The sequence below is a fragment of the Cetorhinus maximus genome, chromosome 12, assembly GCF_964194155.1.
Source record: "Cetorhinus maximus chromosome 12, sCetMax3.hap1.1, whole genome shotgun sequence".
NCBI classification, from domain to species: domain Eukaryota; kingdom Metazoa; phylum Chordata; class Chondrichthyes; order Lamniformes; family Cetorhinidae; genus Cetorhinus; species Cetorhinus maximus.
Genome location: NC_135890.1, coordinates 17,363,558 through 17,390,729, shown reverse-complemented (window position 1 = coordinate 17,390,729; position 27,172 = coordinate 17,363,558). Strand labels below are relative to the sequence as shown.

General features: G+C 43.7%; 1 protein-coding gene across 6 annotated transcripts in view; it reads right to left on the bottom strand.

Annotated features, from left to right (window-relative positions):
* The window catches only part of nrf1 (nuclear respiratory factor 1), a 60,864-nt gene extending 33,978 nt beyond the window's left edge, over positions 1-26,886 (bottom strand). For 3 of the 6 annotated variants that reach the window (XM_078553068.1, XM_078553073.1, XM_078553072.1), the window contains exons 1-7: positions 26,795-26,886; positions 18,926-19,163; positions 16,222-16,336; positions 13,807-13,933; positions 11,814-11,954; positions 6,226-6,384; positions 2,353-2,538 (exon numbers count right to left, since the gene is read on the bottom strand). In XM_078553068.1, coding sequence (XP_078409194.1) covers positions 2,353-2,538; positions 6,226-6,384; positions 11,814-11,954; positions 13,807-13,933; positions 16,222-16,336; positions 18,926-19,151 — 954 coding nt within the window. In that variant the 5' untranslated portion in view covers positions 19,152-19,163; positions 26,795-26,886. Of the gene's footprint in view, positions 1-2,352; positions 2,539-6,225; positions 6,385-11,813; positions 11,955-13,806; positions 13,934-16,221; positions 16,337-18,925; positions 19,164-21,336; positions 22,003-25,387; positions 25,727-26,794 lie in introns of those variants that run through there. The other 3 variants (XM_078553069.1, XM_078553071.1, XM_078553070.1) reach the window with 3 other exon arrangements.
* Positions 26,887-27,172: the final 286 nt, after the last annotated feature.

Genomic DNA, 27,172 nt, shown 5'->3' with positions numbered 1-27,172 from the left:
TTAAAGCTAACTCAAACCAAATCACAATCACAAGGGATGATTTAGAGTATATCAACTGCTGATCCAAATCTGCAGTCGATCCCATTTCCCTCAACAGCTTATCCAACATAATTATCATAATTTATCATTTTACAACATAGCATTGACATATTGGTCAACCGTTGTTTGCTAAAAATACAAGCGAGTTCTTAGATGCAACAGCTGACATTAATATAGCACCTTTAACAGAGTAAAACATCCCAAGGCGCTTCATAGGAGCATTATTTGACATAAACTGACTCTGAGCCAAGGAGCAGATACCAGGACAGATGGCTGAAAGGTCTGTTGTATGGGTAGGTTTTAAGGAGCTTCTTTAAAGAAAGAAAGACTTGCATTTATGTAGTGCTTTCCACAAATAAGACATCTCAAAGCACTTTACAGCCAATGAAGTACTTTTGAAGTGTAAGCACTGTTGTAAGGTGGGAAATGTGGCAGCTAATTTATGCACAGCAAGCTCCCACAAATAGCAATGAGATAATGGATCAGATAATCCGTTTTTGACGCTGTTGATTGAGGGATAGATATTAGCGAGGACACCAGGGATAACTCCTCGGCTCTAATTCGAAATATGCCATGGGATCTTTTACATTCACCTGAAGGGCTAGGCGGGAGCTCAGTTTAATATCTCATCTGAAAGACGGCACCTCCAACAGTGCAGCATTCCCTCAGTACTTCTCTGTGTCAGCCTTGATTATTATTCTCAAGTCCTGGAGTGGGATCCAGAACTTTGTGACTCAGAGGCAAAAGTGCTACCAACTGAGCCATGGCTTATAAGGGAAGGAGAGAGAGAGGGAAAGCGAGAGATGGATGGGTTTTAAGAGAGAATTTCAGATCTTAAGGCTTAGTTGGCTGAAGGCATCTTGAGGTGAAGGAAAATGGGGAATATACAAGTGGGCAGAGTTAGAAGGGCACAGAGTTCTTTTAAGGTTGAAGAGTTGGAGGAGGTTACACAGATATGGAAGGGCAAGGCAGGAAGGGATTTAAACACAAGGATGAGAATTTTAAAACTGAAGTGTTGCTGGACCAGAGGCCAACGTAGGTCAGTGAGCACAGGGGAGATAGGTGAATGGGACTTAGTGTGAGTTAGGATACAGGTAGCAGAGCTTTAGAAGAATTCAAGTTCATAGACGATGGAAGGCAGGAGACTGGACAGGAAAGCAATCGAATAGTTGAGTTTAGATGTAACAAAAGCAGGGATGAGGGTTACAGCACTAGATGGACTGCAGCAGGAATGGAGACAGGTGACAGCACAGGGGTGGAATGGGTGGTCTTTGTGATGAAGAGGATATGGGGTCTGAAGCTCACCTTAGGGTCCAATAGGATGCTGAGGTTCTGAACAGTCTGGTTCAACCTGAGACAGTGGCCAGGGAGAAGAATGAAATTGACAGCTAGGGACAAAGCTTGCAGCTGGAGCTAAAGACAATGGGTTTGGTACTGCCAACGTTTAATTGAAAGAAATTTTGGCTCATCCAAGCATGAGCACAAGCTCATCCGAAGAAGCAGCGTGACAAATTCGAGGCAGTGTTGGGGTCGAGGGATGTGGTGATGAGGTAGGCTTCAATGTTGGCAGTACAGATATGGAACCTGACATTGTGTCATTGGATGATGTCGTCGAGGGGCAGTGCATGCAGAAGATAAATAGAAGGGCCAAGGATATATCCTTGAGGGATTCCAGAGGTAACAACGCAGGAAAAGGAAAAGGAAGAGAAGTCATTGCAGCAGATTACATGGCTACAACTGGATGGTTAAGAATAGAACCAGGTGAGTGCAGTCTGACGAGAAAGAAGAAGCTTTGGGGATGGTGTGGTCAACCATGTCAAAGACTGTGGACAGGCTGAGAACGATGAGGAGGGAAAGTGCACTATGGTCAGTCAGAGAGGATGCCACTTATGAAGTTGATAAGGGCAGCTTCAGTGCTGTAGCAGAACAGAAACCTGATTGGGGAAATTCAAACATGGAGTTGTGGGAAATACTTGGGTCCAACAACACGTTCAAGATCTTCAGAGAGGAAAGGGAGGTTGAAGCAGTAGTTTGCAAGGACAGAAAAGACAAGGGTATGCTTTTTGGGTGGGGTTTATGATGGCAGATTTGAAAGGGGGTAGACAGTACTGGAGGAGTGGGAACCACTTACAACACCAGCTAGCGGAGGGATCAGGAAGGGAAGTTGGATGGTCAGCATCGTAGTGCGTAAGCATTTGAGAGGAGGCAGGACTGATGGACAAGATGATCTTGGAGAGGGGATGAGGCGAATTAAGGAGAGAAACTACAGAAAGATGAAAATCTATACGTAAAAACAAAAAACTTTAAAATTACCTGTATAAGAGAGACTGTGCCATCGGGGTTACTGATCGTCTGTACCACTGTCTGAGAGGGGACGAGGTGGGCAATGTGTGTCTGTGGCTGTGACTGCTGATCTTCAAAAGCATACAGCAGATCCTCTCTGCCATGCTGCTTGTAACAGTTCTTAACAATCGTCCTCAGTGCCTGTGTCCAGGAAACCTATGGGAGAAAATTCAACCTTCAAATACGGTCATGTAAAATATCAGATCTCAAATTTGCTGCATTTGTCCTTCCCCACCCCAAAACACATGAACTCTTTGCAAGTCATTAGATAGCAATCAGGAGCAGACTGATTTACAGAGAATGCACAACACGGAAACATTTGGCCCAGCTGGTCTGTGCTGGCATTTATGCTCTGCACAAGCCTCCTCCTACCACTCTTCACCTAACTCTATGAGCATAACTATCCACTGCTTTCTCCCCAAAGTAATTATCTAACTGCTCCTTAAATGCATCAATGTTATTTGCATTAACCACTCCTCGTGGCAATATGTTCCCTGTTTTAGCTGGCAATTGGCAAATGAATTTCAATATAGATAAGAGTGAGGCATTACATTTTGGTAGGGAGAATAAGGAATACACACCTGTTGAAAGCTAAGTGTCTAAATAGAGTAGAGGAACTGGTATAGATACAAAGATCACTAAAAGTAATGATGCAAGTTAATAAGGCCATAAAAAATATAAACAATTCAGGTGAAACTTCTTTACTCAGAATGGTTAGAATATGGAGCTCACTACCACAAGGAGCGGTTGAGAAGGATTGCATAGATGCTTTCCTGGGAGGCTGGATAAGCACATGATGGGGTTAGATGAAAAGGTGCGAGAGGAGGCTCATGTGGAGCATAAATGCTGGCATGAACCCAATGGGTCGAATGGTCTGTATCTGTGCTGTAAATACTTTGTAATTTCTCTCTCGGTAAAGTTGTTTCTCCTGAATTCCCGACTGGATTTATTAATTACTATCTTGTAGTTAATGAGCCCCTCCTCACTAACACGTGGTGCATGGTCTAACTGTGGAGATACTCCCTGTCTAAGATCGAATCATTCAATGCAGACTAGCAATTGAACCAAGGACTTTCCATGTGTGTTTGACCTGCCGCTCATGGGATAAACTCACTCCACAAAGATCCTTTGCAATCTTCTAGATGGATCTTTCTCTTCTTTCAATAAAGTATATAAATAAAGCAGCATTAAAATCAAACCCAGTAATCACTCCAAAATCAGAAGCAACAGGGGCTGAGAACCAGAGCTGAGTTAAGAATTATTGGTGGCCCTTCGCATCCCATGCCCAACTGCCCCCACAACTCGCCAATCCATTAAAACCTACTTCAACAGAGAAGGCTGGGTAACAGTGCTCAGCCATGGAGACTCCCAGACAGGATCTTGCTCCAGTGGGATCGAGGTGCTTCATATTGGGCAGGGCTCCATAACCCAAGGCAGAGGCCCCATTATCCCTGTATGTTAATACACCCAGGCTGAAAACAGTTAAAAAGGGCCACTCCAAGTAAATGCACCCAGAGATGGACGATATTGATAACCAATTGTGTTGCTGCTGCTAGTTCAATAGTGATCTTAAAAATTCACATTCCAAATCTGAGCTGTGCCATGACTGAGGGAGTTGGACTTTTTAAAAATTCATTAATGGGAAGTCAATGTCGCTCGCCAACATTTATTGCCCATCCTTAATTGCCCTTGAGAGGTGGAGGTAAGCCACCTTCTTGAACCGCTGCAGCCCTTGTGATGTGGGTACTCCCACAGTGCTGTTAGGGAGGGAGATCCAGGATTTTGACCCAGCGACAGTGACGGAACGATGATATAGTTCCAAGTCAGGATAGAGTGTAACTTGGAGGGGAACTAGCAGGTGATGTTTCATTCACCTGCTGCCTTTGTCCTTCTAGGAGGTAGAGGTCGTGGGTTCAGGAGGTGCTGTTGAAGGAGCCTTAGCAAGTTGCTGTAATGCATCATGTACATGGTACATACAGCTGTCAATGTGTGCTGGTGGTGGAGGGGGTCAATGTTCAAGGTGGTGGATGAGGTACCAATCACACAGGCTGCTTTAACCTGGATGGTGTTGAGCTTCTTGAGTGTTGTTGGAGCTGCACTCATCCAGGCAAGTGGGGAATATTCCACCACACTCCTGTCTTGTGCCTTGTGGGCAGGCTTTAGAGAGTCAGGTGGTGAGGTATTCGCTGTAGAATTCCCAGCCTCTGACCAGCTCTTGTAGCCACTGTATTTATGTGGCTGATCCAGTTAAGTTTCTGGTTAATGGTAACCTCCAGGATTTGTTGGTGAAATATTGAGTGATGGCAATGGCATTGAATACCAAGGGGAGATAGTTAGACTCTCCCTTGTTGGAGATAGATGGTCATTGCCTGGGCACTTGTGCGGCACGAATGTGTCTTGCTATTTAATTGCTCAAGCTGAAAGTTGTCCAGGTCTTGCTGCATACAGCTTTGGGTAGCTTCATTATCTGAGGACGGGTGGATTTGAATTGTGAATCTGTCCATTATTAATAGAGAACATGAGCCCAGAGAATGAGAAAAGGTTATTCCAAACTCCTCCTACTTACAACATGAGGTCTATATCATAGGAATATAGGATCTTAGGAGGAGGGAGTAGACCATTCAGCCTCTCGAGCCTACTCCGCTATACAATTAGATCATGGCTAATCACCTACCTCAACACCGCTTTCCTGAGCTATTCCCATATCCTTTGATGTCAATAGTACCAAGAAATCTATTGGCCTCTGTCTTGAACGTACAAGAACACAAGAGCTAGAAGCAGGAGTAGACCATACAGTCCATTGAGCCTGCTCTGCAATTCAATATGATCATGGCTGATCTTGGGCTTCAACTCCACTTTCCTGCCCACTTCCCATATTCCTAGATTCCCTAAGACCAAAAATCCGTTTATCCCAGCCTTAATGGAGCATCCAACCACTGGAGTAGAGAATTCCAAAGATTCACAGGCCTTTGAGTGACGCAATTTCTCCTCATCTCAGTCCTAAATGATTGGTCCCTTATCCTGACACTGTGCCCGTGTTTTAGATTCCCTGATCAGTGGAAAAAATCTCTCAGCGTCCACCCTACCAAACCCCTTCAGAATCTTGTATGTTTCAATGAGATCACTTCTCATTCTTCTAAACTCCAGAGAATACAGGCCCAATTTATGCAGCCTCTCATCACAAGGCAACCCCCACATCCCAGACACAAATTTAGTGAACCATCGCTGTACTGCAAGTATATCCTTCCTTAAACATGGAGACCAAAACTGCACACAGAATTCCAGATGTGGGTTCACCAAAGCTCTGTACAACTGTAGCAAGACTACTTTATTCCTGTGCTCCAATCCCATTGCAATAAAGGTCAACATGTCATTTGCCTTCCTAATTGCTTGCTGTACCTGCATGCTAAGCTTTTGCATTCCTTGTATGAGCACACCTATTTTCGTTGCCTGCTCACTTAACCGCCTACCTTGGATTCTACTCATTAAAACTCCTGCGGCAGAGTTCTGCAAACAATGCTCCATGATTTCCCCGTAAAAAAGCAAAACTCTAGAATATTTAAGTGTTTTGCAGTTCTAAAGCAGAACTGCAATAGAATTGGGAGCCTTGTGTAAAACATTTACCAAGCTGTCAATACTCCTCGTTACCCAATGCTGACTCCTGAAAGGTAACAGGAGAGCTGCAATGATTCACAAAGAAATGGAAAACTAATGACAAAAACAGTGATTGCAGAGTTGTAAATTTCTGCTGTTCATCACCTCCCTACAATCTGCTTCAGGTCACAAGTCCCCAGTGTTGAATATAAACGGGTCCCTTCAAAGCTTCTGTAAAGACCTACTTACCCGCTGTTTTTGTTCCTCCGAGCGCACATCGCTGCGAACGTTGGCCCACGGAATGTCCTCAGGCCACCACACAGGACGGCAGCTCTCCTTACCCCAGCCAGGCTTCCCTCGCCCTGTCGAGTACTTCAGCATCTCCGGAATGAAAGCACGGAGCTGAGCCTGGGGGAGGCAAAGACAGAGAAGAATGGTAATCTGGCTAGTTAACTACTCGTAGGAATGGGTTGCCCAGGGATGCGGGGCAGAAACGCACAGAGTTTTGGCAGGTTAAACAGATAGCTGGATAATGTTTTGGTGCAAGAGGCTGAGATGTACAAGCGATGGAGCTTTGTTGGGGTGGGGGGAGGGGAGTTTAATTTAATTTTGGGACTAGCAATTTATATTCTTCTTCTGATCCTATACATTCATGGTTTGTGAAATAACTGCCAACCATTGGATGGACACACCAATTTCAGCTGGTGAAATACTTGTGTTTCTGATTCCATTTTGGGGAAGGGGAAAACTGTACTTTATTTGATGAGCCAGAAGATGATATCAAAAGCCCTGAGATTGAAGGTTAACCGACATGCGGTAGTCATGCGACCCTTCTACTGCATTCTATTATCTTTGAAATTGTTTTGTGCGCCAGTAAAAAATGTTAGTGCTGGGAATCAGTATATCCCAACTGTAGTATTGATTACTGAGGGTGAGATTAGTTAACATTAACTTATATGGAATTTTCTCACCCAAAAAGGTGTTTAAACAAACTGTTGTCACCCATTAATAATGATCATCATTCTGCCATTCACACCTCCTCTAGACACATCTTTTATTTCTTTAGTAAAACCAGAAAATGCTGAAAATATTCAGCAGGTCTGGAGGGGCCTATGGAGAGAGAAACAGAGTTAATGTTTCGAGTCCAAAATGACTCTCCTTCAGAAGTTGTCATATTGGACTTCAAACGTTAACTCCTTTTCTCTCTCTAAAGACGCTGCCAACCCTGCTGAATTTTCCAGCACTTTCTTTTTATTTCAGGTCTCCAGCATCTGCAGTATTTTGCTTTAATTTTTGTTTCTTTACTTGTCTTATTACCACTCCCTCAGGCCCTGCACCACCAACTCTTTTAATCTCTCCTGTTTTCCACCCTTTTACAGATCTTCCCCTTTGTTGCTCTTCTGCCCTACCCCCTTTCATGTGCTTAAAACCTATCACATTTTTAACTTTTCCCAGTTTTGATGAAAGGTCACTAACTTGAAATATTAACTCTGTTTCTCTCCACAGATGCTGCTAGGCCTGCTGAGTATTTCCAGCATTTTGTTTTTATTCCAGCGTCCACAGTATTTTGCTTTTGTGTCTCATCCATTGATTGATGTAGATTAATTACATTCAGACCAGATTAAAGCACCAACTGAATTAGATTTAGATCATCTGTGTGTAATCCAAATAGACTAATTACCCAAATACTCGGTTTCCATTCCTGCTAAGAAACTAAAAGCTCGTGCCCAATGCACCGTTGTGCCATTATTTCTATCAGCTTTCCTTCTTCACTAGCCCCCTCATCAGTTCAATTTTCTTCCCTTTTGTCTCTTTGTGTTTTAAGTTCAAAACCTTTCTTGGATATGCTCGCAGAGACTAACAATTGCCAGTGGCGGGGCAAGAAAGCACCTGGAACTGCTTTTAACCTGCAGTGAACTGGCACATTATTAACTGGGACCGCTTTGAAGACTGGATAATCCAGTAGAATTACCCTTTGGAGTTCCCTTGATGGCTCACCTGGAAAGTCGCAGCTTAAACCCTGAAATGTCCCTGTTTAAACGATCTTAGTTGGGGGTCGGGTATGCTATAGTTCATCATGTTTAGGGTGTGCTATAGTTTACCTTTCACAAATGTCCGCCCTTCACATGTGAGCCTACGCTGAGAGTGTAGACAAGATATCTGACTTGGACCGAGGGTGCAAAAAGAGATATGTTACAGCGAAACATGACCCTGCCTGCACCTAACATCCACACAAAAACACGTCCAATTGGGGATCAACGGACAATAACCGAGAACAGGTTCGTTCCTAACTCTGCCTGATTGATATCATCTAACGCAGCAGAACTGTGGTCTGAATTCCAGGTTTGCCATCAATGGAACTGCAAAGGGTTTAGTTTGACTGGATTATCAACAAATCTTCCACGAGGTCCCTGCTAATAACTTGCATCAGTTTACTGTGCTTTAAAGAAAGGACTAAACTGCTCTTTTTCTCCTTTAGCTGCTGCCATTCTTTGAGTACACGGTTCTCACTGCATTGCATCAGGCTCAGTGGCAAAAACCCCAGGTTAGATGATCCTCGCAAAGCTGTGAGGTCATTATCCAGTCCATCAGTTAGCAATTCTATAGTTATATACATTGTATAATATGTACACCCACATCCAGACATTGGAAATCGTTATGTGGCAACTAAATAATGGCCAGGGGCTGACAGTACGGGTTCAGAAAGGATCTGATCACTTTTGGAGAAAAAAATCAACCTTTAAAGAGCAGTTAAAAGAGAAGCAGAAGGCATACAGATTCTTGAACAATAAATATATCTCCTGGAGGCTTATCAGCTTTCTTTTTAAATAGCAAAGACCCCATTTTTAAAAATTCATTCATGGGATGTGGGCGTCGCTGCATTTGCCTGACACTTGTGCAGTGCGAATGTTACTTGCCACTTGTCAGCCCAAGCCTGGATATTGTTCCGGTCTTGCTGCATTTGGACATGGACTGCTTCAGCAAGACAGAGCAGGAAGGTACTAAGTTAACTGATCTCAGCCCAGAACCAGCCTCAAATTCAATTTTTCCTCAAGTGTCCTAGCACCAATGTTCAAGGAAAGGAAAGGAAACTCATCTCTCTTACCTAGTCTGGCCTACAAGTGACTATGTCTTACCAAGCCACTCAGTTGTTCGAAAGTAATTACTCAAAGCCAGCAGCCCAACACCCACCTCTTCGGGCAACCGACGAAAACTGATAAACATGGTCTTGCTAACATCATCAGCAACCCGAGAACAAGCACAAAGAGTAATTCCAGTGACAGCACTGGTTCATTGTACTTCATCATGTATCCATTTCCTCACATTACTCCAGCCTCTTCCTCTGCCATTTTCCATTAGGAAAACTTCAGTCAAAAATGTGGATTTAAACTACTTTTCTACCCTATGACTAACGGTCTGCACTTGGTGTAGCATGAAGAGTAAAGGGCCCGGCTAATCTCAGGTGGATCAGCACAGCTTTGCTGCAACCGACCTCAGTATCCCATGGCTAGCGTTGTGTTAAGATTTTTTATGTTAGATATTCTACTTGGGTTTGACTGTGTACAAAATTATACTGCTGCATTTGCTAACGGCACACAAGTCTCGGTATTTCAAAGTAATGTATTGTACGTGAAGCATATTGAGACATGGATCAGAAATGTGATAAAATGCTGTAGAAATGCAGATCAAGTCCAAGCACAATCACCCCGGCAAAGGGAGAGAAAGAGACTGACCTTCATTTGAATCTAGCTTGACAGAATCAAAGGCCAATTTTTCACAAAGTGGCCATTTCTAGAAATGAATAAACCTCAATTGCTAATGGAGGATTAGAGTTTTAGTAACCTGCTTTATGTGTTTTTTTTTTCAAACTACCTCCTTTGGCCAACTTCCAGATGGTTTTAATTATAGCGTTGGGAGTGCACAGGGGCTGCAGCAGCTTGAGGCTCTTGTTAGGAGGGTCCTTTTATATAATCCGCTGGGGACACAATCAGCAAACAGCATCGTACCTGGCTCAGCCCGACACGCTAATTAGTAGCTCACGGCAACTGCCTCACCTGGTCCACTCAGTAACAAGGAAAATAAAACACACACACACTCGTGCTGCTGGCATTCGCTAAACACAAGGAACTGCTGAAATTAGGGGTGACACGTGAGCAAGGCACACCTGCCCACAATGCTATCTAAAGATAACCAGCAACAAGTTCATTTCCCACAAGATGCCAATCCTCGGCTTAATTAAAAGGCAAGACGTGTATTTTTCTTTGCTGTGTTTCAGCACAATTCAACTGAAGAAGCTGTCAATTTCCCAACGAAACGAGCCTTGGTGAGAACTTGAGACATTTCAGATTCTTAAATAAACCCCTATGCACTTGGCACCAGTTATCTATTGCATGCAAGAAAGGAGAGAGAGGCAGTAGCAGTTAGAGATATATTCAACCTAATTTTCTTACCTTACCTAAACAATGCATCCTTTCTCCTTTCTTGAAGGCATTCACTTGTGCCAGGGTCCAGCCCCACAGGTGTCCACATCTCTCCAGTACTTTTGTTAAGGTGGTCACTCTTAGTATGTGACTCTTAATGGTGACTGTTGGGAAGCTATCCAACCAAGCCATCAAAGCCAAGTTGGATACTGCTCTTGCCCAACATATATACAGTTAGAATCATAGAATGGTTACAGCGCAGGAGGCCATTCAGTCCATCATGTCTGTGCTGGTTCTCTGCAGGAGCAACTCAATTAGTCCCGTTCCCCTGCCTTTTCCCTGTAGCCCTGCAAATTCTCTCTCCTCAGGTCCTCATCCGGTTGTTTCCCTTTTGGAATCCACGATTGAATCTGCCTTCAGCAAGCTCTCAAGCAGTGCATTTCAGATCCTAACCACTCGCTGCATAAAATAAGTTTTTCCTCATGTTGCCATTGCTTCTTTTGCCAATTACTAAATTGGTTTCCTCTGGTTCTCGACTCCTCTGCCAATGGGAACAGTTTCTCTCTAGCTGCTGTCTAAACCCTTCATGATTTTGAACACCTCTATCAAATCTCCTCTTAGAATGGTGGATGGGAAGCCAATCAAGCAGGCTGCTTTGTCCTGGATGGTATTGTGCTTCTTGAGTGTTATTGTTAATCTGCTTTGCTTTGTGGTGTTGATTAAGGGAGGAATGTTGGCCAGGACAGTGAATGAATTCCTTGAATAGTGCCACAGGTTCTATAATGTCTACTAGATTCAAAGGAGGTGGCAAACAGGCCTTGGTTTAAATGTTTCATTCACAGGATGACACCTCCAACCACACAGAACTGCACTGCGTACCAGCATGAATCATGCACTTAAGTCCTGATGTAGAGTATGAACCAAAAGCATCCACACTGTAAGATGTTGCCTTGTGTGGTACTGAGCCACATTGATCAGAAAGGTCCCAGTTTTAATCACCTATCTGATCTAACTGATTTCATACTGGAAAGGGAACACTAAAGTGACTTTCAAAAGTCAGGGAGAGATAGCTAGGGCTGCTGGAAACTGCATGTATGTGAAAGAGTGAGAGAAAACCATCCCCAACAAAATCATCCCTGTTTTAAAAGCCTAACTCAGTCGAGGCCACACATGAATCCAGGCCAGTGGGCTGATGCATAAAGTGGGCAAGTGACCTGTGGGAATCAACATTTTTTGGAGGAAGGAATATGTGGAGAGAGGAAGAGGGGTGAGGAGAACCCCAAGAAAACTGGGGTGGAGAAGAAAAAGGTCAGCTTCTCATCAGGACACTTGTGTTGAAGCTTTCATAAGACTCAGTTCTACTTCCTCCTCTCCTTCCCCCTTATGCCTCATCAATGCAAAACAGGTTCAGCTCACCTGTGTCATTTTGTCCACAGAGACTGGGATTCCATCAATAGTCAGTGGTGGAAGGTCAGAATTAATCTCCTGAGGCGTGGGAGCATGCTCTGCCAGCGCTGACTCCAGGTCTTCCAGGATCATGCTTTTATACTTGCGTACCTGTGGGAAAGGCAGAGGTTTTAGGTAAACAATCTGCAGGGTGGCAACCAAGAGAACCGGTGCTAGGCAACAGCCTGCTCCAGGTGCCCCACAGCAATGAGCTACACTAGCAAAACATGGTCGCATCTGCTGCTGTGATTCAGAGGGAAGGTGATGAGGGAGGAGAGGGAGGTTTCTAACCAGCACAGGCAACCAGGAATTGGAACAAAGGTACAATAATTACCATCAGAGTACTGAACAGCCACGTCAGTGTTTCAAGAACAAATATCTCCAAGGAAAGGAGGGATGGTCACATTTCTCTCCTCCTCCAATCTCCCCAATGCTGTATTTTGTTAGCGGATTTGCAGGAGATGATGGTGCATTGCACACAAGCAACCAATCGTCATAGTTGATTTGCTGCCCATTGATGCCAACATGGATTTAGGTTCCAATCTCAATACTTACATCATGAGGAGTCACAAAAGGGGCGGATGGGGGGGATGGGGCGGGGGAGGAGGAGGAGGGGAGGGGAGACACATGCCTCCTTCCTCATGGGGTAGATTGAGTCAGTCTCAGAGGAACCCCAATCAGAAGCCTGAGAGAAATCCTCAATCTTGGCCATGAGCTACCACCTCCATCCACCACACCCTCTCAAAAAAGGAAGAAATAATGCATAAAAACAGCGATGGGTTCACATGATGAGAAAGTATGCATAATGGAACAGTACTAAATTGCACAAAACTGGAAGATTCCAGGAAGTGTCAGTACATATGTGAGGGATGGGAAGGGTAAAATGAAAGATATTGGACTTTCTGAATGGAAGCTGTACTTGAAAGGCAGACTGCCGACTGGTGAGCAACAGCAGAACTTACATGGAAGAAAATTAAAGGAAATAAAATAAAGTGCCTTTGACACATGGGGTAAGACAGCCAATGACTCCATGCTTTGTTACAGCCCGAACACTAACCTTCACCACACCCCAATTAATAGCAAAGCCAGGTGTGTGTTTTAAAAAGCAGATGCCGGCTTCAGCTCCCCCGGGGAATACCTTAACAAGTACATTCACATCTACCTGCACATTTGCCAACACAATCCTACCCATGACCGACAACATCTCGCACTGTTTCTCTGAAATGCACTGTAATGCAATCCCTCTGCAGGGAATAAATCCCCCTGGCAGAACAGCCCGGGGCTCCCAGTCCACCCACGCTTAGGCAGCCCCCAGCCCTGACATTCACAATTGGGCCATCTGATTATTGGATGCTTTTTCAGTGGAAACTCAACCCTCACCCCCTGGATTTATTCAGAGGTAATAATACCCTGTTCCAATGGCAGATGGGAAGTGGATATCAAGGAGTCGGCTCAAAGTTAAAAACCATTTTGCAGCATGAAGCATTGCACATCGGCCAAGTGCCCCTCCAAGTTGCTAAGTTCGGTGCTAATGGAGACTGAATGGAGTTGCTCCATTGGGTGTTACAAAGCATTAGTGCCCCATGGCAAGGGATGATGGAGGAACTAACTATTGGGGGGGAGAGGGGGGCAAAAAAGGCATCAACCCTAATGCCAATAGGCCCCAGACACACTTTCTAAGACAGATAACAAATGAACACCTGTGCGAGGTACTTGACCATTGGAACTGTACCCCAGCAAGCAGGCCTTTCACCAAAGGTGGGCAAGGAACTGGCTCCCAAATGTTACTCGAACTAAACGATGGCCTCGCGTAGTCATGGGGAAGGTGCAGCAAGTGCTGCAACTTACCATGTCTCCTGCGGAGGAAGCCAGGCAACACTAGTTAGGAAGATCCTCAAGATGAAGCCAACATTTTATATACATATATATACACACGCACACAGACACGTCATTCATAACTTACCACATTCTCAAGAGGAGCAGCTCCAAACACTTTGAAAACTGGGTTTGGTTTGGAGGGTGAGATACACAGCACGATTGCCTGCTGGCCAACTCTGGTTGTGTATTCATCTAAGGTGGCCCGTAATTTCCTGAGAGAGAGGGAAATGAAAAACAGAAGCTCTGATGAGATGATGAAAGGCTGGGTTTACAACAAAGAAGCCAATGCTGGTTTCACTTTGGCCATTGGCAGTACCGCAGGCATATTAGTGTGAAGGACACAGATTTGATGGCTCCCAATGGTGGCCCTGACCCAAAGCGTGCAAACCATGGTCCTCAATTCCCTAATCCCAACATGCCCAGAGCATACTGCCAAAAAAAATAATAAAATGGGACAGCAAAGGTTTAGCCCCTGTTCAGCTCCACTCTCCTGCTACCCTAGCTGCAAGAAAAAAATGACCTAAAGTCTTTTTTTAAAGACTGATTAAACATGTGCAAAGAAATTTTTTTTACAGCCAAAGGATTTAACGAGAGGTTATAGGCAGAAGAATCTAAGGGTCTGGATCTTGGGCCATTATACTACAGATTTTAGTGGCCCAGAAATACCAATATAACAGTATGTAGTGCAGAAAGGGCTTTCTCAGTTAGTCAGCACTGGCTAATACTTACATACTGTAAAAACTTGGAGCTTTTATTAGAGCAGCAATATTGATTGAAATGAGTACCTCAGTCACATTGAGGAGTTTTCAATTAAGCCTCAAACATGACACAAAACACTCAATCTGGGTAAAGCAGGGATTAGATGCAGAATTAAGGTTCCCTATACTATGCTCCTATAATGAGTCTAAAACATGGGGCCCTCCCAATGGCTCTGTTAATAAACGTACTGCCCTGTGCGGTACTCAGCCATGAAGGTCAGGGAAGTCCAGGGTTTGATCCACAGTCTGTGCCGAGTTGGCTGATCTCTGCCAAAGCTCTGGTGGGCTGCTTTAATCGAGCTCATTGTCCCAAAGCTTGGAGTTGGAGGAATAACCTAGGCTCCTGATCATGACCCTGGTTGTGGGGAGGAGGTGGTGCAGGTTAATCTATGAGACCCACCCATCATAGCGTGCTGACACTCACCAGGAAAAACATACCTATTCTCAGGAAGTATGAACAGGAATGGATAAAATGAAACTGATACAAACAAAAAAAAAAGTGGTTAAAAGTGATGCACCGCAGGTGGAAAACACACAAACAACTGGCACAGGGAGCTGTTTGGAAAATAAAACTCAGACCTCCAGAGAAAAGCTAAACATGACAAGAGAGCTAACATATTGTGTTGTGTGGTTTATCTATTTGGTATATTAAACACATATAAATAGACATCCTTCAGCCTGTGGCAAATAAAGTTAGAATGTCTTTGGAATATACGACAAAAGTTTTGAATAGCACTGGGGCAGATTAATCAGCAGGCTGATCAACCATTGATACAAAGCTCAACAGATGGACCAGCTCTCCTCCACCGCCAGCTGTGAATACTGAGGTATTTCACACCAATTTTTTTTTTAAAAAGAGACCCAGCCATTTGCTTATTTACAGCCCTCAGTAGTCAGTAGTAGAGAGTGCAATACTTTTCTGTCTAAGGTTCCAGTATCAAGTACTCCCAGGCTCGACAATAGATGTAGAGTGAAACTCCCTCCACTCTAACAATGTGACTTAACCTCAGAAGATCAACTCACTCAGTTACAGACGTGGGTTTGAAGCAGGGATCTTCCCGGTGCACGGCCAGGCTCTGGGCAGTGTATTTACTAACTACACCAATGGGGCTGCTTTGAAAAAAAAAGTGAAATTCTACATCAGCTTTTTTTTAAGCAATCAATCAATCAAATAAGAAAAGGTCACTGGGCCAATCAAGACATCACCTCTACATACTCTCTCCCATCACTGTAGCTAATTGTATTCTGCATAATCCCAGTGTTTTTGCCATTATTACTTTGAATGGCAGATTATTATAAACATTTCTCTCACATCAAATAAAAAAATCTTTTCTTAAATTTGTTTTACATTAGTTTCCTCTTAACGCAAGATCAGCCAGGATCTAATTGAATAGGTTCGAGGGGCTGAATGGCATATTCCTGTTCATCTGGGGCTACTTTCTTCATGTGTTTTGAAATAATGAATCCAAATTTTCACTTAACCTACACTATTTACTTCAGTATTTTCCATTCCTCGATGAAACTCCACACCCCTCCCTCACACGCGCACCCCCCTCCTCTCTAGCCGCCTTCTTTCTCCATTCCAGAGATCACCCTTGTCTAATTTTTTCTCGCGGCTCATTCCCCATGATAAGTGGGATCAATTCTTTTTGCTCTACCCTGGACCCTCGCCTGTAAGTTATCTTTTACTTGGGAGCCGATGCTCTGGGCTGGGATTCCTTGGCCATGGAGTGCAGTCTCACCGTAGCAAACGTGTCTGCTGCCTTTTGCGTATTGACGGATTGGACTCAAAGGCGTGGGGCCGCTTCCGTTTCTTGCCCGTTGCCACGGCAGCAGCTGCCGCCATTCCCACAGGACCTGAAAGCAGAGAGTTAGGAGGTCAGAGAGCCACACACCTCACCCATTGAAAAGCATCCTTGATGCTGTTGGTTATTGGATCTGACCATGGGCGCAAGGCTACACAGGGATCATTTCTTTATTAATTTGCAAAGCTCCCATGTTGGCCTCCAGCCTGGCCTGAATTCTCAACACAAAAATTCCCAACATAAACAATGAAAAGCAAAACACAACAGGAGAGTCAACTGCTTAGTTTGAATTAAAATAATTATCTGCTCCTTTTTTTTGGTTTTAGTTAAACAACCTCCCTTCCCTGCACCCCCCCCCCACCCACAACAAAATTGTTTGAAATCAGAAATGCCCGCTCTGTCAAGTGAAGATGGAAACAGTAGCAATGCCACAGCCAAGCGGATTGCAACAAGGAAAGACTTGCATTTACATAACGCCTTTCACAGCCTCAGGTTGTCCCAAAGCGTCTTACAGCCGATGAAGTATTCTGCAGTGTAGTCACTGTTATAACGTATGGAATGCAGGAGTCAATCTTTACACAGCCAGATCCCACAAGTAGCAATGCGATAACAACCAGATAACCTGCTTTTGGGTTTTATTTTGGCAGGGGGGGCGGGGGGGGTGTGGATTGTGAGAAGTGGGAGAAGACAAGGTGGGTGCAGAATTCCACTTAGGGTTGATAAGAAGCGGGATCGTTAAGGCTGATTAGACGGGATAACACTTCTTTAGCCGGCATAGCTGATGATGGACTGAATGGCCTCCTTCTGTGCCACAGGCTTTTCTATGTTTTTATTTGAGCTTGACTGGGGGCAGCTAACTCAGCACAGACTGCGAATTCAACCTGGAAATTCCCTGGTCTCTGTGGCTCATTGAGACTCAGCTGTTTGCTAAAGAAAAATCCATATTTGGGTAGCTGAAAATGCCACTATGCTGAACACTGAAAAAGACATAGGTTACATCAACACACGGTTAAAGAAATGGGAGAATGTGAAACAAAAGTTGCCCCAATATCGCAGTAGGTAATTAGACTCTCTCTTTTCTAGGCAGCATCCTCAATTTGAGTGTTGCCAAACCACAGCTTATGCCGTGATTCTACTACGGGCAGGGCGAAGAGGCAGGGCCCAGCTTACTTCAGCCAGAACAAGGATCGAACCCCGTGCTATTGGCAATAATCTGATCCACACGCTAGCTGTCTGGCCAACTGGGCTAACCAGTGGCCCCGGGTAACTATATCATACCGTATAATACTGAGCCATACAGACCATGGAGGTCTAGGAGCAATCTGCAGTATGTTGCGAAGCTGGGGCTTTTCCACAATTGTCTTCAACACCCTTGGGTTTGGGGGGGGGGGGGGGGAGAGAAGAAACTCCAGCCAGGATTCCCACTCAGTGCCTGTTGGAAAGTGCTGGGCGTAAACACCGGGGGTGGATAGGATTGGCATTAGTTCCATATGACCGTAATTTATGCCCACACTCATGGCCCAGAGTCACCCACGAAGGCTGGGCACTTGACATGGTACCAGTGAATGCAGAGCATGATTCACAGAATGGTTACAGCACCTTCAGGAAGGGGAAGGGACAGAATGAGTGAGTTTCAGCAGAGGAAAACTAGATTAAAAAAAACTACAGAATCCAATTTTATTTAAAGGAATTTTAAAGGTAGTGATGGTTCCTTCTGGAATGTGATTTTCCCCTTCTTGATGCCTAGCTAGTTGACACTAGATAGCGATGCAGAGTCACACTGCCTATGGCTGTCAGCGAGCTCATTTTTCTGATGGCTCTCTAGCACCCTCTGCTGGCTCAACCATCCACTGCATTGTCTGTGCCACTTCTTCCCTGCAATATACTCCCTCCCCTGCTTAAGCCATGTACTCCTTATCAGTGCCTTGCTGGCACTTCATTCAAGTGGCCATTTTTCATTTATGCAGCTAAAAAGCACCTACAGGCTGTGCACCAACAAATGAACAGCCATTTTGGGGGAGGAAGAGCTTTACAGCCCATTTTTTTTTTAAGTCACGGCTGTAATAGAGGAAACACAGCAGCCAATTTACATACACAAGTTCCCACAAACAGCAATGAAATAAGTGAACAGATAATCTGTTCTATACTGAGCGAAGGATAGATAGTAGCCAGGACCCTGAGGAGAATTCCCCTGTTGTTCTTCAAAATAATGTTATGGGGTCTTTTATGTCTACCTGAGAAGGCAGACTTGGTTTAACATCTCTGACAGTGCAGCACCCCTTTAGTGCTGCAGTGGGAATGTCAGCCTGGATTATGGGCCCAAGTCTCTGGGGTCAGACTTGAATATATGACCTTCTGATTAAAAGGTGAGTGCGTTACCAACTGAGGCAAGTGCCAGAGGGTGGCAGTCACCAGTTGAAATGTACTCCTGCGAGGAGCCAGTGACCGGAGGAGGGAGGGGTAGAAAGTTAAAGAAAAACAAAGAAAGTGGAAGAAATAAAGCAGTATGTCATTCTGTGCAGGGCAAAAAACGTTTTAAAATCATGGACATGGAAATGGACACAGTCTTAATGTTTACACCCAGAAGGGAAGTCAAGACATCAGCTTCCATCGTCCCTCCAGCTCCAGTCCAAAGTCTCACCTGCTGCAGCAAGATGGGCTGTGACCTCGTCTGTGATTGTCGAATTTAGGATGTCGGAATCATCAAAGGAGGTCTCCTCAGGGGATGAAGGTGAGTCATCCTCTCCGCTCAGGACTGCGTGGTCTGTGTACGTGGCCACATGCACCTGCTGGACCTGCTGGGCAACCGCGTGAGCCTCGATAGTCGTCATGTGTTCGTGATTTTGAGCTGCTCCGTGTCCTTCCATCAAACAGTACTGCTGAGGGCAGGAAATGGGGTGGGGAGCGTGGGGAAAGAGGTTAGCAACAATAGAACAAAAATCTTGGCAAAACTTAAAGACGATCTAAAACGAAGCCAGTAACAGCTAGAATTAACTCATTCACAGCCTTTAGCACAACAGCCTCACTGCTTGTAACTTGGAACCATCTTGTAAGAGTCCCAACATTAATAATAAAGACTGTCTATATCTTTATCATTTATATCCATTAAAATTTTAATTAGGATGTTGAGGCTGATTGGAGTTTTACCATATGTCTAGGAGGGGTCAGTATACTTTCCTCAATAAACCAAAGGAGCTATTGAGAGGAGCTACTGTTGCATGGAAGGTGAGGAACTGCATTTTCAAATGCCTGGGTTCTTCAGTGTGACTGAGTGTTAGCTCCGCCAGACTTCTCATCAACACTCGCCAAGTAAATAAACTGCTCAACAACAGAAGTAAAATCAGCAGCAAAAGATAGGATTAAAGAAAAAGTATATGGTTCAGCAAGCTTATCCAGTGAGTAACTGAGCCCTAGAGACAATGAGGGACACATATTCCATAAGGTCCGTGTTCAGTTAGCTGATCTCAAATTAGGGCAACAGCACCGACTCTGGAACTGAGTTCAGCATTTCCGGGTTAAAAACTTGAAGGAAGAATGTGCATTAAGTTAGCACCTCGGGACATCCCAAAAAGCTTTATAACCTGCATTACTTTACAAACAGTCAGTGGGTTGAGGAGGATGAGAAAATTAGCTTTAAAAATTATATAAAAATTGTTTTACTTATTCGTGTCATCCGGTAGCCAGAGTGCTAAAATAATGTATTCATTTTTTTTACTTTTGAAGGCTGAAGGATTGATCCACGGTGTAGCAGGCTGGGCTAAGGGTACATTCCAGGGGCAGGGAAGAAGGAGCTTCTCCGAACACAGATCGTTATAGAATATAGCTCCCCTCAATGTTTCCATGTCTCAGCTGCTCTCTGCTGAGCCAGAAACATTTTTTAAAACCTTGTCCATTTCTGCTGATTTTGTCGTTGAATGTTTTAAGTGATGAGTTTAACCAGTGCAATTTCAAGCCGAATTTGGGTGCAATCTCTCAATTGCTCCCAAAGTGAAAATTCTAGCCCAGCGACTTTTAGATGTCAAGAAAATAATCTGTTATCAAATCAGCCATCTCAAGAGGCTCAGAAACTGATCCAGCTCTCCCTGCCTGGAATGTTTGACATCTGATCAGATCCCAATGCTTGAGTGTCAAGACAATATTTAACAGGAGCTATACATCTTAAATAGAGACAGATTTGCTCAGGGCTGCTTTCAAGCACCTCGGAGCAGCCAGAAGAATGGGAGCACCTTGACCCCTCATCACATCAGGCTTGTGATCATTCTTTATGTTTGTGCAAGAGATGCAAAATTAAAGAAAGGTGAGTGCACTTTAAAGAGACATGGGAAGAGAAAGGCTGTGTTTATATATACGTGTCACAAAGCTGCTCTTTTTAATTCTGCGAATCACTGGTAAGGGCAGCATTTTATTGCCTATCCCTAGTCACCCTTGAGAAGGTGTTGATGAATCTTCTACTTAAAACCACTGTGGTACACATGGTGAAGATACTCCAAAGTGCTATTAGTTAGGGAGTACAGGCACTTAACCCAGTGCCGATGAAGGAACAACTGATGTTCAAGTCAGGGTGGGCTGTGACTTAGGATGGAACATGAAAGTGTTTATGTTTCCAAGCACATCCCTGTTTTTGTCCTTCCAGGTGGTAAAGACCATGACTTTGGAATATACTGTTCTGGAAGCAAGGGCGAGTTGCTGCAGTGCATCTTGTAGATAGTAAACACTGCAGCCATGGTACTCCAGTGGTGTGTAGCTCCACCAAAGCTGCTCAGCTGTGAATTCATCTGGTTCAGCTACTTGCTCACCCAGTGTACAAGCACAAGCAAAACCTGAGGCTGCACATCAGATGCAAACCCTTTTGGTGGTGGTGTATGTGGAACACACTCAAACAAGTGGGAGGTACTGCTCTGTTGATTTATTTCAATCTTAGAAAGATAGCCCCATAAGGTCTGAACCTATATTAAACATTACAGGGAGCACTATTAAAGTGCCCTCTATATGAGAGAATCAGGTCCACTACCACTGGGGGACGCTAGGTGTGGTAAATCCTGGTTAGTTTACCTGGAGTGTGAAATGGTCCAGCCTTGTAAAACAGAAAGGCTTCTCTTAGAGCATTAGGTGTTTTAAAGCAATAGATACCAACTGTATTGATGCTACGGTCACTCATAAATGATGAGTGTTAACTTGCAGCCTAACAGTCAAAAGAAACCACAATGTGCAACAGAGCAATGTTAATCTGTTGCAGTTTTACTGACGTGAAAGGTTATTTGGTGGGGTTCTAATTTTATTTTAAAATAGGACCAAACGTGTGAATGAAGTTATACCATCATGTAACAAGCTGCTTGAAACACAATTGAATATATCAACAAAAAAGGTTTTGTACAATGCGAGACATGGGTCCCCAGTTGTCACGGATGCTTTTAAGGTGTTTCCCCAAAGTTGCCAAGGAACAACGTATTTGTATGTCAGTGTGTATATTTTACCCTCGGAGTGAGTAATTCAATTAAAAATAACTCAGCAGCAGGGCCTTTTTACTTAAAAACTTTAAGGCTGGGATAGACAGATTTTATGTCTCTCAGGGAATTAAGGAATATGGGGAACAGGCAGGAAAATGGAGTTGAAGCCCAAGGTCAGCCATGATTGTACTGAATGGCAGAGCAGGCTTAAAAACAAAAAACTGCGGATGATGGAAATCCAAAACAAAAACAGAAATACCTGGAAAAACTCAGCAGGTCTGGCAGCATCGGCGGAGATGGTTTCACCCCTTTCCTATTTCTACTTAGTTCTGTTGAAGGGTCATGAGGACTCGAAACGTCAACTTTGTTCTTCTCCGCCGATGCTGCCAGACCTGCTGAGTTTTTCCAGGTATTTCTGTTTTTGTGGCAGAGCAGGCTTGATGGGCCATATGGTATACTCTTGCTCCTAGTTCGTGTTCTTGTAGTCTATTAGTGTGCAAATCCCTCAAAATATCAACATTTACTAGTCTTTCACCTTTTAAAAATATTCTGCCTTTCCATTCTTCCTACAAAAGTGGATAATTTCTCTCTTCCTCACATTATACTCCATCTGTCACCTTCAATCACTTAAACAGTCTGTAATACTTTGCAGTCTCTTTGCACCTTCCTCGCAGCTTAATTTTCCACCTAATTTTGTAACGTCAGCAAACTTAGATATATTACACTCGGTCTTGGGCAGGGGAATGGGAGTAGGTAGAATGCTCTTTCAGAGAGCCAGTGCAGGCTCAATGGGCTGAATGGCCTCCTTCTACACTGTAGAGATTCTGTGATGCTGTCTCCTCATCTGAGACATTGATATAGGTTGTAAATTGCTGAAGCACATGCACTGCTCCTTGTGGTGCTCCACTAGTTACACCCTGAAAAATGACCCATTTATTTCTACCAGTTTCTGTTTGTTAACCAATCCCCAATCCATGCTAATATATTAGCCCCAAACACCATGAGACCGATCTTGCGCAAAATCCTTATATGTTACCTTAACGAATGCCTTCCTAAAATCCACATATATTTTTTCCACTGGTCCCCACTTATCCACCCTGCTGGTTACTACCTCAAAAACTCCAATAGATTTTTCAAAAACTATTTCTCTTTCAAACAAAGTTGGCTCTGCCTAACCACATTATGATTTTCAAAGTGCCTTTACTGTGCCTTTCGGATTAAATTCCATTGAGCCATATTTTAATTGTTTATTCTGGAAAATTTACCATTTCTCAAGTAACTATACTGAATTTCATTAGCAATATCTATCCATTCCTCAAACCTTTCCATAAGTCTCCTGCCATCTACCCACACTGTTCCTCAATTTGCTGAGGCCCAATTTGGGAACTAAATGTTAATTATATCCCCGCCATACTTATCGAATCATTACAGTGCAGGAGGTGGCCATTTGGCCCATCGTGCCTGTCAGCTCTTTGAAAGAGCTATTCAATTAGTCCCACTCCCCCTGCTGTTTCTCTGTAGCCCTGCAAATTTCTACTTTTCAACTATATATCCAATTCCTTTTGAAAGTTACTCAATCTTCTGACACTCTTTCAGGCAGAGTGTTCTAAATCAAAACTCGCTGAGTTAAAAAAAAAAGATTCTTCCCATTTCACCCCCTGGATTTTTTTCTTACTAACTATCTCAAAACAATGTCCTCTGGTTACTGACTCTCCTCCTCCTGCCAGTGGAAAGTTTCACTCCATCGACACTTAACAAAATACCCACAGTATCCAAATAATGCGTGTTGGGGAGGGGGGGAGGAAAACAAAGAACAAACTTGTCTTTATCGTAATGCCTTTCATGCTGTCAATAAATTACTTTAAATTAATGTCAGTGCTGTTAAAAGGACAAACACAGCAGCTGATTTACAAACAGTCAGGTTCCAAAAACTGCAAGAGATAAATAATCAGATAGTGTGTTTGCTGATGTTTGTATTTTTTTTCTCCATTCAGGTGAGGGGGGCATAACTGACATGGCCAGTATTTACTGCCTAGCCCCAACTGCCCTCGAGAAAGTGGTGGAGCACCATCTTCTCAAACCGATGCAGTCAGTGTGGTGAGGGTACTTCCAGTGTTGTTACAGAGGGAGTTCCAAGGATTTTGACCCAATGACGAGGAAGGAATAGTGATATAGTTCCAAGTCAGGATTGGTGTGTGACTTGGTGGAGAACTTGGAAATGGTAGTGTTCCTATGTGCCCTTGTTTTTCCAGGAGGTAGACATCACGGTTTGGAAGGTGCTGTTGAAGAAACCTTGGAGAGTTGCTGCAGAGCATCTTGTAGATGGGACACATTATTGCCACTTTGTGCTGGGGGTGGAGGGAGCAAATATTTAAGGTAACAGATGGGATGCCAATTGAGAAGACTGCTTTGTCCTAGATAGTGCTGAACTTCTTGAATGAGTTGGAGCTGCACTCATCCAATTAAGTAAAGAATATTTCACCATACACCTGACTTCTGCCTTGTGGACAGGTAAAGACTTTGAGAAGTCAGGGGGCAAGTCACACACTGCAGAATACTCAATTTCTGACTCACTTTTGTAGCCATAGCGTTTACGCAGCTGGTCCAGTTAGTTTCTGGTCAATATTGACTCCCCAGGATACTTATGGGAAGGAGTTCAATGATGGTAATGCAATTAAAAAAAAGGGGGAAGTGGTTTGACTCTTTCTTGTTGGAGATAGTCATTGCTTAGCACTTGTGTGACACAAATGTTACTTGCCATTTACCAGTCCAAGCCTGGATGTTGCTCAGATTTTGCTGCAAGCAGACACAGACTATTTTATTGAGGAGTTACAAATAGAATCAATCACTGTGTAATCGTCAGCAAACATTCCCATTTCTGATCTCATGGAGGGAAGGTCAGCAGTGGGGATATTTGATGATGATTGCATACTGTTGAGAAATGAATAATGGCCAGTATGTCAGCAGAACTCCCTGTAATTTTTTTTTCCAGTAGTGCCATAGGATCTTTTGAATCCATTTGAACATACAGGACTTTGGTTTAATATCTTGTCCAAAATATAGCAATTTTGACAATCCACATTCTCTCAGTACTATACTGAAGTTAGCCTATATTATACATTTCTTCAGTGGAGCTTAAAGCTACAACCTCTCAGAAGCAAGTGCTACCAGAGCTAAGAAGGTGCAATTCAGGTCCCTTAAGCACACCATGAGCTAACTTTTGCCAACCAAAGAAATATCCATTTATTTTCACTCCTTCAGCCACCCCTCTATCTGTGTCCATGTTGCCTTCAATGCCATGGATCTTAAGTTTTTCCATGGAAATTTCCTGAGAGAATTCCATTCAGTTAATTAAAATTTTGTGTCGACGGTCCCCGATTAGCCTGTCCCTTTATAAACATTCACTGTCATCGTTTTTTATGGTTTCTAGCTGGTTTCCTTCTATTGACCAGAGGTTAACTGGTCCATAATTCCTTTGGTACAATTCACAATACCCACTTCACAAGAATTTTGGTAAATTATGGTCAACACCCCTCCTACTTCATCCCTAACTTCCCTCAGTATTCTGGAGTGTAGACCATCTGAGCCAGAAGACATATCAACTAAGTCTCATTAACCCTTCTAATATGGTTTATATATTAGCTGTTCCTCCACACCTTTCTCTGGTACTCTTGCAGTCAGCCCTACATCTTGCTTCAAGTTTTGGTTAAACATCTCTACAATTTCTTCACTCTTAAGATATTCTTCATCTTGAAATGGTTCCAACCCTATTTTAACTACCCTTTTGCTTTAGATATTTAAAAGAGCCTCTACAGTTACCCATTGTTAACCAGTCTTCTTCCATGCTTGCTAAAATCTGGTCCTTTTTTTAAAAACTGTTTTACACTTACGCTATCTCTTAATAATTTTATCCAGCACTGCCCCAAAAAGATTGCAAGTTAGATACTCAAGAAATTCATCTCAATGTGCGTTCCAACAAGAAAAAAAATAATCAAGGATCTCCAAAATCCAAGCAGATGAAGGACAGCAAGGACATTACAAACAGGGTCAAAAATCTTTTTTTTTTGACCAACCATTTAAAAAAAGATTATTGTACACAAATTGACTCAAAGGCATTTTCTAAAAAAAAAAGTGAAATATTATTTGAAGCATTCTCAAGTGTTTGAGAGCTACAGAAGTTAACAGTCACCGGATAACTTAGATTAAAAACTCACATCAAGCAGCTCATATAAAATCACAACGGGTGTTTACAGAAATGAAATAAAAAACGTTTTTTTTTTAAAAAAAATGCAATTAAAAAAAAAAAGACAATAAATCTTCCAACGTAGCCCTCAATAAACAAACAAAAACTGAATCGATCTGCAATCCTTGCAAAGCCAGGGCTACAATTTTTTCCAAGTTATACAAAATGCAACAAACATGCTTGACCGGATAATCCTCCAATTCTGCAGAATTTTGCACTCCAATCTATTGGAATTTTTATTTTAAAAAAAAAATCGATTATTAATACATTAAAGCCTAACGATTACTAGGAATTCTTCCAATTGCAGCAGACCGTTTTTTTTTTAAAACCTCGACCCTGGGACCCATTTTGAACAGAAATATTTAGGAGTTGCAGGAATAAAACCCTGAGGCACTCATTCCCTTTTCTTCTTAAAAATAAAAAAAATAAATAATTTACAACAGGCCCCCCCCCAGTGAGTGCAGGGCCCAGGCCGCAAGGTTGAGGACCTGCACCTTCCCTCGAGCCTGTTCAATACTCTGGAGTTTATTCACCTCCCCCCCCACTTCCCAACCCCCACCACCACCTCCCGCACACACTCCTTTCTTCCTCCTCCCTTAGTCCCGCCAAAATCCAGCCCTGCTAACAGGCAGGCCTAGTGCGGCCTAGGCCCTCTTAGCTTGGGCTTTAAGCTCTTCCCCGTCATCCAAAAGCCACTCCTGGGACTCTTTCTCGCTCTTTTATGAAGTAAAACACCCGTTTCAGCGGCCGGGCGGCTTTTGGGGTCCGATTTGCGACTGCGCCAGGGCTGAAATTTGGAGAATGCGCGGTGAGCACTAACCTCAGAGCGGCTGCGCCGATGGCCTGGAACTCGGTCTCGCTGTGCCTTGCGCTGCCAGCTCCTGTCCGGCCCCTCCCCCACCCTCCTCACCCCGCGCTGCGCACGCACCCGCTGACGTAAAACCCCCTCTCCATATAACGCTCGCACGCACGCACGCGCGACGTGAGGACGCAAATGCTGATGGACAGCCCACTCATGCTCAGTGCATTGGGACTGGGCTAGGAATCCTGGGGTGGGGTGGGGTGGTGCTCAGGCTCTTGCTCTGGGGTCTGGGTTCAAATCTCATCACGGCAACTAGTTTTTAAATAAATAAATAAAAAATGAGTACATCTGGAATATAAAGCTAGTCTCAGTAATGGTGACCATGATAACTAACAT